General features: G+C 47.8%; 1 protein-coding gene across 2 annotated transcripts; it reads left to right on the top strand.

The window, feature by feature from the left end:
• Positions 1-3,576: 3,576 nt before the first annotated feature.
• On the top strand, positions 3,577-11,650 carry Mmp19 (matrix metallopeptidase 19). 2 transcript variants are annotated; one of them, XM_057757615.1, is made up of 9 exons: positions 3,577-3,597; positions 4,224-4,309; positions 7,213-7,343; positions 7,526-7,741; positions 8,462-8,707; positions 9,268-9,393; positions 10,275-10,439; positions 10,589-10,716; positions 10,869-11,650. In XM_057757615.1, the coding sequence occupies exons 3-9, from the start codon at positions 7,253-7,255 to the stop codon at positions 11,244-11,246; spliced, it is 1,350 nt and encodes a 449-aa protein (XP_057613598.1). In that variant the 5' UTR covers positions 3,577-3,597; positions 4,224-4,309; positions 7,213-7,252; the 3' UTR covers positions 11,247-11,650. The 2 variants fall into 2 exon arrangements, with proteins under 2 accessions (XP_057613598.1, XP_057613595.1); XM_057757612.1 differs by having other exon boundaries at positions 3,578-3,782.
• Positions 11,651-12,296: the final 646 nt, after the last annotated feature.

Genomic DNA, 12,296 nt, shown 5'->3' with positions numbered 1-12,296 from the left:
CTCCTGTTCTCATTGCCCCGCCTCTACTTCCTGTCTGGTTACTGGTCAATCAGTGTTTATTTAAAGCATAATTGACAGAATACAGAATTGTCCCGCACCATTTCCCCCTCTTTTTTTTTTTTTTTTTTTAACAAAGGAAAATATCCATAGTCCATTTTTTGGAAATGTGGGTGTAGTCCTGCACCAAGAGAAACCTTGTCTCAAAAAACAAAAAACAAAATAAAATGAAGAGTGTTGTTTGTTCTTTCGGAGGACATGGGGTGTCCCTGGTGGTCTAGTGGCTAGAATTTGGCACTTTCAAAGGACCTGGGTGCAAGCCCCCTAAATCACATGTGGCTTACAATCTTCTGTAACTCTAGTTCCTAAGGGATCCAGTGCCTTCTGTGGGCATTATATGCACATGGTACGTGACAAACAATCAGACCAAACACCCATACACATGAAATAATATTAAAAGATTAAAAAACCCACATACACAGAAAAAAACCATCAATTGAAAAAGACTGAAGAAGCACTTACCAAACATCAGTGAAGACAGTTACTTTCGCGAAAACAAATACATCTCTCATGAACATGCAAATTTGCTTTCATTCATGGCAGGATGTCATGGTGCATTCTCTCTTATATGAGGGGTTTATATCAGGTGTCTTCTATATATTTCCACTGTTTAGAGGGAATCGGTAGCCCTAGCTGGCCTGGAACTTGCAACATAGACTAGGCTGGCTTCTCAGAAATCCATGTGCTACTCTGCCTGGTTCACCTTAATTTTAAAAATTATATTTATTGTTTAGTGTGTATGTGTGTAGAGGAGATAGTGTTCATGCCATTGTACATGTGTGGAGGGGATAGTGTTCATGCCATCACACATGTGTATAGAGGGGATAGTGTTCATGCCATCACGCATGTGTATAGAGGGGATAGTGTTCATGCCATCACGCATGTGTGGAGGGGGATAGTGTTCATGTCATCACACATGTGTATAGAGGGGATAGTGTTCATGTCATCACACATGTGTATAGAGGGGATAGTGTTCATGCCATCACGCATGTGTATAGAGGGGATAGTGTTCATGCCATCACGCATGTGTGGAGGGGGATAGTGTTCATGCCATGGCACATGTGTGGAGTGGGATAGTGTTCATGCCATCACATGTATGGAGGGGATAGTGTTCATGCCATCACACGTGTGGAAGGGATAGTGTTCATGTCATTACACATGTGTATAGAGGGGATAGTGTTGATGCCATCACGCATGTGTATAGAGGGGATAGTGTTCATGCCATCACACATGTGTGGAGGGGATAGTGTTCATGCCATCATGCATGTGTGGAGGGGATAGTGTTCATGCCATCACATGTATGGAGGGGATAGTGTTCATGCCATCACACGTGTGGAAGGGATAGTGTTCATGCCATCACGCATGTGTGGAGGGGGATAGTGTTCATGCCATCACGCATGGGTATAGAGGGGATAGTGTTCATGCCATCACACGTGTGGAAGGGATAGTGTTCATGTCATCATGCATGTGTGGAGGGGATAGTGTTCATGTGTGAAAGTCAAAGGACAATATCTAAGAATCAGTTTTCTCGCCGGGCGGTGGTGGCGCACGCCTTTAATCCCAGCACTCGGGAGACAGAGGCAGGCAGTTCTCTGAGAGTTCGAGGCCAGCCTGGTCTACAAAAGCTAGTTCCAGGACAGGCTCCAAAGCTACAGAGAAGCTCTGTCTCAAAAAAAAAAAAAAAAATCAGTTTTCTCCTTCCACCATGTGGGCTTCAGGAACTGAACTCAGATCATCAGGCTTGGCAGCAGTATCTTTACTCACTGAGCCTTCTTATTAGCTCTCTACCCTACTTTTGTTCTTTAAGGCAGGGTCTCACTAACCTGGAACTCCATATCTCCATTGAATTGACTGTCCAGTGATCTCCAAGGGTTCACCTACCTCTGCTGCCTCCCAGCACTGGGGTTACAGATTTGAACAGCCATGCCTGACTCTGAGGTGGGGATTAGGCTTCTAATTCAAGTTTTAATACTTGTGTAGAAAGCATACCAGCTGAACCATCGCCCCAACTCTGCTTTTGTCTTTAATAAATGGTAAACGTTACATGCACACCAAATAATCAAATAGCTGTTCTAAAATAATAGTATTTATAGCCGGGCGGTGGTGGCACACGCCTTTAATCCCAGCACTAGGGAGGCAGAGGCAGGAGAATCTCTGGGAGTTCAAGGTCAGCCTGGTCTATAAGAGCTAGTTCCGGGACAGGCACCAAAGCTACAGAGAGACCCTGTCTCAAAAAAAACAAAATAAATAAATAAATAAATAAAATAATAGTATTTATGATGTATTTTCAGTAAATGTCTTAGTTGTATACCTACTTTCAGATTTATTTATTTGGTTTTTCAACTCAGGGTTTCTCTGCATAGCCCTAGCTGTCCTGGAACTTGCTCTGTGGACCAGGCTGTCCTTGAACTTACAGAGACTGCCCCTGCCTCCCAAGTGCTGGGGTTAAAGGAACATGACACCATCTCCCAGTTTAAGATTTATTTTTTGAACTGGGTGGTGGTGGCTCATGCCTTTAATCCCAGTACTCGGGAGGCATAGGCAGGGGAATCTCTGAATTTGAGTTAGAGTCCAGCCTGGTTTACAGAGTGAGTTCTGGGAAAGCCAGGCTACACAGGGAAACCCTGTCTTGAAAACAAATCAAAATAAAACAAAACAAAACAAAAAAACAAAGAAAATTCATATGTTTGTGCAATGCCATTTGTGTGTAGTCTTGTGGGGGTGGCCTTGGTGGTGGGAGCAGAACTTGGGGCCTCTCTACAAGAGCAGCAAGCTCTCTTAACTGCTGAGCCAGGTCTCCAGTCCCTGTAATACCTATTTTACAACCAATATATCTGATAAAAGGTTTCTTTTTATTCCTTTAACAAAAAGAGTCACAAATGGAAAGTGTTTAAGAAGACTTGCTGTAGAGGTCAAGGTCAGAGGTCAAGGTCAGCCTGGACCGCAAAGCCAGCTAGATTCTGACTTAACTTGATTTTAGTCGCAAAGAAACAGATCTCAAAGTTGGCTAAGGTGGCTCTCTGAGTGCCAGGCCAGCCTGGTCTGCATAGGGAGTTCCTGGACAGCCAGGGATATGTAGAGAGATGCTGCATCAAACAACAGCAAAACCAATGAAGCAGATCTCACCTTTGACCCCTTCATCTGCAATTCATGCTGCCTCTGTTGTCCCCTACCTCTTCCTGCTTATTGATTTTTCTTTGTTAGGAGCAAAGGGACACGTGAAACTGTGGCTCCAAATCCCCGAGGAGCCGGAATGTCCAACTCTAGGGGGCAGCCCTGGTCCTATCCTAGCCTCTCTAGAGACCTGGCTTTCTCCATACCAGGAGCCAGACCCAGTGACCAGGAGAGGTACAGAAAGTCACGTGGTCTCCAGCAGAGGGCTCTGGGGGAGGCGATGTTGGGGGCTCTTTTGGCTTCTGTACTTTGGTAGGGCAGGAGTTAAGGGAGTTGCAACATCTTTCTGGGCTGAGTCACCTCCCACTGCTCTCCTCAGTTGAAGGTTTATAAAGAGGACCAGAGGCTGACAGAGAAGACCTGGAGGTAAGAGTCCCCTGCCTAGCCCCGCTCCTCCAGGTTCCCACAAGTCTCAGGTCAGAGGGCCCAGGCAGCCTCTGGAGCTCTTGTCTGCTGGCACCATGGACTGGCAACAGTTGTGGCTGAGCTTCCTACTTGCCCTGACAGTCTCAGGCCGGGCTCTGGGGCCAACAGAGAAGGAGGCAGTCTTGGTGAGTCCTCTGGCCATGGGAATGACAGGGATTACCCAGCTATAATCTTCTCTAGGTATTCCTCTTGCCCTACAAGTTACCTGCTTCTCCCCATGTGCTCTGTATCCTTGTATCCTGATCTACGTTACCCACCCCCTGTTCTTTTCCCTCTCCATCTGAGGCCCCTCAGCATTCTTTGTCCTTCCATATCTGCCCCCTTCTCTCCTGATGGGTCTGTTAGGTTATTTGAATTGTTTGTTTAAGACAGGTTCCTCTAAGGAGCCCTGCCTGGTCTGGACCTCACTCTATAGACCAGGCTGGCCTTGAACTCACAGACATCTGCTTGCTTCTGCTTCCCAAGTGCTGGTATTAAAGGCATGAGCCACCATGCTCAGCTTCTATTAGGTCACTTGGAAGCTTTACCCTGAGACTAACCCTCTTTCAACCTCTATGCCATTATAGGATTATCTGTTGCAGTATGGATATCTACAGAAACCTCTAGAAGGAGCTGATGACTTCAGTCTAGAAGATATCACAGAGGCCCTAAGGTGAGGCTCTAAGGTCACAAAGTGTGTCAAGTTCTCCCCTCTCCCCAGGCCCGCCTCTGCTGGACCCTAATCCACAGCAGGGATCTGCAGGATGGTAACGTTACTCAGGATAGTGGAATGTGAGGTGAGGTGGAGAAGCAGGATGAGGAGCCACAGGACAGGTGGGGTGGCACACAGCTCTGCTCTCAGCCCCGGAGTGGCAAAGACAAGCATTAAAAATTGGAGACTAATTAGGTGTGATGGGCCATGCTTTTAGCCCCAGAATCCCAGCACTCAGGAGACAGAGACAGGCAGATCTCTGTGAGTTTGAGGCTAGCCTGGATTACATAGAGAGTTCTAGGCAAACTAGGGCTACACGGTGAGACACTACCTTAATAAAGGAGAAGGGAAGAAGATGTCATCCTGGAAGGTGGCTCAGCAGTTAGGAGCGCTTGCTGCTCTTCCAGAGGACCACCACCAACATCAGGAAGCTCCCAGTCTCCTGTGACTCTAGCTCCAGGAGAGCTGATGCCCTCTCTGGCTTCCTTGGACACCTGAACACATGTAAACAACACCTACTCATATAGAAAACATACAAAAGAATGAAAATCCAGAGACAGGATTCCTCTGGGTAGCCCCAGCTGTCCTGGAATTGGCTTTGTAGATCAGGCTGGCCTCGAACTCATAGAGATCTTCCTGCTGCTGCCTCCCGAGTGCTGGGATTAAAGGTGTGTGCCATTACCACCCAGTTAAGAACAATATATGTGGGGGCTGGAGAGATGGCTCAGTGGTTAAGAGCATTGCCTGTTCTTCCAAAGGTCCTGAGTTCAATTCCCAGCAACCACATGGTGGTTCACAACCATCTGTAATGAGGTCTGGTGCCCTCTTCTGGCCTTCAGGCATACACACAGACAGAATATTGTATGCATAATAAATAAATAAATAAAATTAAAAAAAGAACAATATATGTATATTTTGTTTTGGTTTGATTTTTGTTTATTTATTTGTTTTTCGAGACAGGGTTTCTCTGTAGCTTTGGAGCCTGTTCTTAAACTTGCTCTGTAGACCACGCTGGCCTCGAACTCACAGAGATTCACCTGTGTCTGCCTCCCAAGTGCTGGGATTAAAGGCATGTGCCACCACTGCCTGGCCAAGAACAAACATTTTAGCAAAAGACTGGACCACACGATGAGTCTTTGTTTTTGATTTTTATTATTACCTTTTGAGCTGGGTCTCACACTGCAGTTTAGATTGACTTGGAACTCCTGGCAATCTTGCTGCCTCAGCCTCTGTTATGTTACAGATACTGGTATGAGCCACCATGCTGAGCTAGGTGCCTTGTCTTTACATTTTAAAATGATTTTTGATAATTTCATGTATATATGCATGTATGCGTGCATGCGTGTGTTCGTGTGTTCATGTGTGCATGTATGTGTGTGTGTTGTTTGTGTGCGTTGGTCATTTTCACCCCATTACCCTCTCTCATTTCCCTTCCATTCCTCCTCAGTCTCTTCCTCCAACAAAGTTTCTTTGTAAACCACAGAGTTTAGTTAGGGTTGCTTGATTTAAAGTTTCTTATTGCATTTATTTATGTATGTGTGGGTGTGTGCACATGTCCTATGGGACATATTTGGAGATCAGAAGAGAATTTGGAGTCAGTTCTCTCCTTCACTTGTGGATCCTAGGGACTGAATTTATGTAGTCAGGCTTGGCGGTAAGCCCTTTACCCACTGAGCTATCGCACTGGAATTGGCTCTTATAGACCAGGCTGGCCTCGAACTCACAGAGATCTGCCTGCCTCTGTGTCCCGAGAGCTGCATGTGATTTTTTAAAGTTTAGTTATTTTATTTATGCAAGTATGTATGTGTGCCGTGTGCATGCTTGGTGCCCACACTGCAGCTCACAATCATCTACGACTCCAAGGGAATCCAATGCTCTTTTCTGACTTCTGTAGGCAGTACACACATGTGGTATACTTACATACATGCAGGAAAAACACTGATGTTTAATTCATTATTTCTATTCTGTGTTCCTTTATATTCTGCTAATTTTTGTTATGGTATTCTTTTTCTTTATGGTCCTATGCCAGGTCATAGGTGGATGAGGTTGCCCTGGTGCGGGCTGGCTACCCACTGAAGTACTGGCTACCCTGACCGGCTGAAGTGGGTAGGACCTCAGATGGCAGCACAGGGTGACTCCCAGAGGGTGGCCAGGGAGTGATCTGCTAGATCAGAAGGCGAGGAAAGAGGGAGGAAGGCTGTACTTCCGGCCAGTCTTCCTCAAAAGATCCTGAAAATGCAGAGAAGTTGGGGTGCCCCATTTCTACAGACTAGAAGACAAAGCCCCAGTTATGAGCACTAGAGACTGGAATGCCCTTTCAGCTTTAAAGACTTTGTGTTAGTCTTTTCTTTATCACTACTTTGGGAACCAGGAGGCCAAAGATCTATCCCCAATTTCCAGACATTCCAGATCCACTCACCTGCATGAATCTCTCTCTCTCTCTCTCTCTCTCTCTCTCTCTCTCTCTCTCTCTCTCTCTCTCTCTCTCTCTCCTCTCTCTCTCTCTCTCTCTCCTTTTTTTTAATATTTATTTATTTATTATGTATACAATATTCTGTTGTGTGTATGCCTGAAGGCCAGAAGAGGGCACCAGACCTCATTACAGATGGTTGTGAGCCACCATGTGGTTGCTGGGAATTGAACTCAGGACCTTTGAAAGAGCAATCAGTGCTCTTAACCGCTGAGCCATCTCTCCAGCCCCCTCTCTCCTTTTTTTTGGAGACAGGGTTTCTCCGTAGCTTTTGGTTCCTGTCCCAGAACTAGATCTTGTAGACCAGGCTGGCCTCGAACTCACAGAGATCCGCCTGCCGAGTGCTGGGATTAAAGGCCTGCGCCACCACCGCCAGCTCTCTCTCTCTTTCTAGAGCTTTCCAAGAAGCATCCGACCTACCAGTTTCAGGCCGGATGGATGATGGCACAAGGGCCCGTATGAAGCAGCCCCGCTGCGGTCTGGAGGATCCCTTCAACCAGAAGACCCTTAAATACCTGCTTCTGGGTGAGGAATGAGCCTGGGAAGGGAAGGAGAAGGCGCCCTGGCTCTGAGTATGGGTGGCATACTGGGACAGCCTGGAGTGTTCGATACTTACTAAGTAACCTGCTAAGGAGTGCAGCGAGTACCCTCACCCTGAGAGGCTCTCCTGGTTGTGTCTCTAACTTACTTTCTGGTCCCCTAACCAGGTCGCTGGAGAAAGAAGCACTTAACATTCCGCATCTTGAACCTGCCTTCCACACTCTCACCCTCCAGAGCCCGGGCCGCCCTGCATCAAGCCTTTACGTACTGGAGCAACGTGGCCCCCCTGACCTTCCGGGAGGTGAAGGCTGGTTCGGCGGATATCCGCCTCTCCTTCCATGGCCGCCAAAGCCCATACTGCTCCAACACCTTTGATGGGCCTGGTAGGCACTGGTTCTTAACAAACTTCAGCAGTGAACCATTGAGCGAATGACTCTGAGATCTTAAGGTTCAGGTTATCAGTTCTGCCCAATGATGCCCTGTACTCTGACCTCCCCAGAGAAGCTGGTTCTCACGCAGCCGGGCCCTTATTAAGTCTCTTCTTTCAATTTTATGCCTGACTTTCTTTTTTTAAATTAATTAATTAATTAATTAATTAATTAATTTATTTATAATGTGTACAATATTCTGTCTGTGTGTATGCCTGCTGGCCAGAAGAGGGCACCAGACCTCATAACAGATGGTTGTGAGCCACCATGTGGTTGCTGGGATTTGAACTCAGGACCTTTGGAAGAGCAGACAGTGCTCTTAACCACTGAGCCATCTCTCCAGCCCTATGCCTGACTTTCATTCCCCTCTGAATCCTCACCCTGAGAGGGGACTGGGTCACCGAGAGGTGGAAATTTTGTATTGGGTTTCCCCGAGTAACGACTGGAAAATCCGAAAGAAGCACCTAAGCTAGCTATGGTGCTGTGTCCTGCATTTTGTGTAGACCAGATTGGCATAAACCCCACTACGTAGCTGAGGCTGATCTTGAACTTCTGATCCTCCCGTGTCCACCTTCCAAGTGATGTGATTACTGATGCTGCGTTATCACACTTGAAAGTAGCTCAAGAATATAGCCGTGGGCGCTCACATCACTGTCTGCCTTTGCCGTTCTCCAGGAAAGGTCCTGGCCCATGCCGACATCCCAGAACTTGGCAGTGTACACTTCGACAAAGATGAATTCTGGACTGAGGGGACCTACCAAGGAGTGAACCTTCGCATCATCGCAGCCCATGAAGTGGGTCATGCCTTGGGCCTTGGGCACTCCCGATACACTCAGGCACTCATGGCTCCCGTCTATGCTGGCTACCGGCCCTACTTCAGGCTGCACCCAGATGATGTGGCAGGGATCCAGGCTCTCTATGGTGAGCATGAGAGTCAGTCTGACTAATGGCTCTCTAGGCTCAAGGAAACAATACTCACTTTCATGAAGTGAAATGGCTTTTTTTTTCTTCTCTTCCTCTGTCCAGTTCTTCAGGCTATTCGTCCTCAAATACCGTCTCTATTTTTGACTCTTTTATGTCTGTTTTTCCTTCCTGGCCTTTCTCCCCGTCACATCCTAATTCTTTTGTTGTTGCTTGTTGTTTTGAGACAGGGTCTTGATTTTGTAGCTCTGGCTGTCTTGGGACTTTCTGTGTAGTCCAGGCTGGACTCAGACTCATGGAGACCCGCCTGCCTCTAGAGCTGGGTTTAAAGGTGTGTGCCACCACCGCCTGGCAACCCTATTCTTGAAGATGTATATTCCAGGGAACTTCCTTCTCTGGGACTTCTCAAAACTAAGCTGTCTCCTGTATATTGCTGACCACTGAGGGAAACACCTTAGAATTCCCCTTTCCCTCTCTCTGGGGTCATTGCACAGAGCTTACAGTAGACTTGGGTGTTTGTTTGGACTTCTTTCCCTATGGTGCCTTACTTCACTTTGCAGGCAAGAAGAGTCCAGAGACAGAGGATGAGAAGGAAGAGATCGAGATTCCCACTGTGTCACCAGTGACCACAAAACCCAGTCCCATGCCAATCCCCTGCAGCACTGAACTGGATGCCACGATGCTGGGTGAGGCCCTTCCCGAACAGACTGTTGACGGGCAATGGGGGCAGTCGACTGACTCCAAGGCCTGGTCAGATGGAGGTGACATGGGACCAAAGCAGGAACATTGGGGGTTGGACCCCAGGGAACGGTTGGTGGCCAGGGAAGATGTCTAGCATGGAGAGGGAGCACTGGGAGTCAAAAGAGGGCTGGGTAGCTGCAGTGTGGTCTGTGCCTTTAATTCCAGTACTCAGGAGGCAGGCAGGTGGATCTCTGAATTTGAGGCCAGCCTGGTCTACAGAGCCAATCCCAGGATAGCCATGACTACACAGAGAAACCTGTTTTGAACCCCCAAACAACACAAAAAATAAAAACAAACAAAAACATCTCCCTCCCCAAAGAGGGCTGGGTAAGCATTTACTATGGTTACCACCTTATAAAAATACATGTAGAGCCGGGCGGCGGTGGCGCACGCCTTTAATCCCAGCACTCGGGAGGTAGAGGCAGGCGGATCTCTGTGAGTTTGAGGCCAGCCTGGTCTACAGAGGGAGTTCCAGGACAGCCAGGACTATTACACAGAGAAACCCTGTCTCAAAAAACAAAACCCAAAACCATGCAGAAACATAGCAAGATGGAATCAGCTGCAATGCCTGTCAGAGAGGGCTTTGCACCTGGTGGGAAGATTTTCAAGCTACCTGGAATGGGGTACTGGGTCTCCAGAGAGGACGAGCTGGCTGACTGGAGGGCTGTGACCAACAAAGGAGAGGCTCAGCACCGTGTCTTCCTTCTCTGCCCTTTTCAAGTTGAGTGAATTTTTGACGAGCCCATCGGGGACCAGTAAACAGAGCACCGAGATGCTCCTGAGTCGTTCATTGTCTTTTAAAGTGTCAACATGTTTCTGCTCTTAGGACCTCGCGGGAAGACCTATGCTTTCAAGGGGGACTACGTGTGGACTGTAACAGATTCAGGGCCAGGCCCCTTGTTCCGCGTGTCTGCTCTTTGGGAGGGGCTCCCTGGAAACTTAGATGCTGCTGTCTACTCTCCTAGAACAGGATGGATTCATTTCTTCAAGGGTAAGTGGGGCACTTGGGTCTTTACCTGAGGGCCTGGGCATTACAAAGCTGCAAATGGAGGAGGCGTGGAGATGCTTTCGAGAGGGCGTGAGAGGGACCAAAAGCTCCCACCTGATGACACAGCTTGTTCTTCCTTTGACCGTTCTCAGGAAACAAGGTGTGGCGATATGTGGGTTTCAAGATGTCTCCTGGCTTTCCCATGAAATTTAACAGGGTGGAACCCAACCTGGATGCAGCGCTCTATTGGCCTGTTAATCAGAAGGTGTTCCTTTTTAAGGTAAAGTCAGAATAATCTCTTCTGAGGAGGGTCAGGCTACCTCATACTGAGGGGTAAAGTCTTATCCTTAAAGGGGCACCTTCTGAAGTTTGGATTAGCCTCTGGGGTCCCTAACCTCTCTCACTCTCTTCCTCCCCCCCACCCCAAATTAGGGCTCAGGATACTGGCAATGGGATGAGCTGACCAGAACAGACTTCAGCCGCTACCCCAAACCAATCAAGGAATTGTTTACTGGAGTGCCAGACCAACCCTCAGCAGCGATGAGCTGGCAAGATGGCCAAGTGTACTTCTTCAAGGGCAAACAGTATTGGCGGCTTAACCAGCAGCTTCGTGTGGCGAAGGGTTATCCCAGAAACATCACACACTGGATGCACTGCAATCCTCAGACTCCGGACGCGAGCTCGTTAACTGGGGATATTACTCCCTCAACCACAGACACAATCTTGGATACCACTCCTTCAACCACGGACCCAATCTTGGACATGATTCCCTCAGCTACGGACTCTGTCACGCTTTCACCCCCCCGCTAACGTCACCCCGCGAGGGGCCTAGGACTAATCGGTGTCTGCTCATTAGGACGGTGTGGATGTTACAGCATTGGCCCGGGCTATAGGCCTCATGGCCCAAATGTTCTAATTCTGGATACCACTTTCTTGTGCTCCTAGAAGGTGCCCCTGAATTCTGAGTCTGTTCCCAATTCCCATTTCTCCTCGTCACACAGCTCTTTCAAGCGTGTTATCTATTCTTTAGTGGAAGGACATTGTCAATCAGGTACTTTTTTTTTCTTTCGCTGTTGTTTTTGGACAGGGTCTCTCTCTACATAACACTGGCTATGGCTATCCTGAAACACTCTGTGTAGACCAGACTGGCCTTGAACTCACAGATTCACCTGCCTCTGCCTCCTGAGTGCTGGGATTAAAGGCATGTGCCACCATGCCTGGCTGGTGTTTTTTGTTTTGTCTTCTTTTAAAATTTGTTTTGTGTGCACTGATGTTTTGCCTACATGTATTTCTGTGTGAAAGTGTCGGATCCTCTGGAACTGGGGTTACGGACAGTTGTGAACTGCCATGTGGGTGCTGGGAATTGAACCCCAGTCCTGTGGAAGAGCAGTCAGTGCTCTTAACCACTGAGCCGTCTCTCCAGATTTAAGGCACGTGCCGCCATACCTGGCTTAGTTGGGTCTTTAGCTGACAGGAGGCAACAGCTGATCTACTGGACACCTGGGTTCCGTTCTGCCAACGTCAAGTGCAAGAAACGGCACAGTCAGTAAACTGAGCAAGGGCTCTGGAGTCCTTGAGCCACCAGTGACTTTCTGCAAGTTAATTAACTTTGGGAGGCCGGGCGGTGGCGGCGCACGTCTTTATTTTTTTAAATTTGACCAGGCACACGCCTCTAATCTTAGCACTTGGGAGGCAGAGGCAGGCAGGTCTCTGAGTTCGAGGCCAGCCTGGTCTACAAGAGCTAGTTCCAAGACAGGCTTCAAAGCTACAGAAAAACCTTGTCTTGAAAGAAAGAAACAAAACAAAACAAAAAAACCCCTGGAAATCCTTGTATTCTCTATTAACAAAATAAGGTCAATC

Source organism: Chionomys nivalis, chromosome 25 (assembly GCF_950005125.1).
Source record: "Chionomys nivalis chromosome 25, mChiNiv1.1, whole genome shotgun sequence".
Taxonomy (NCBI): Eukaryota; Metazoa; Chordata; class Mammalia; order Rodentia; family Cricetidae; genus Chionomys; species Chionomys nivalis.
The sequence above is the reverse complement of the archived record's forward strand: the minus strand, read 5'-3'. Positions and strand labels throughout refer to the sequence as shown.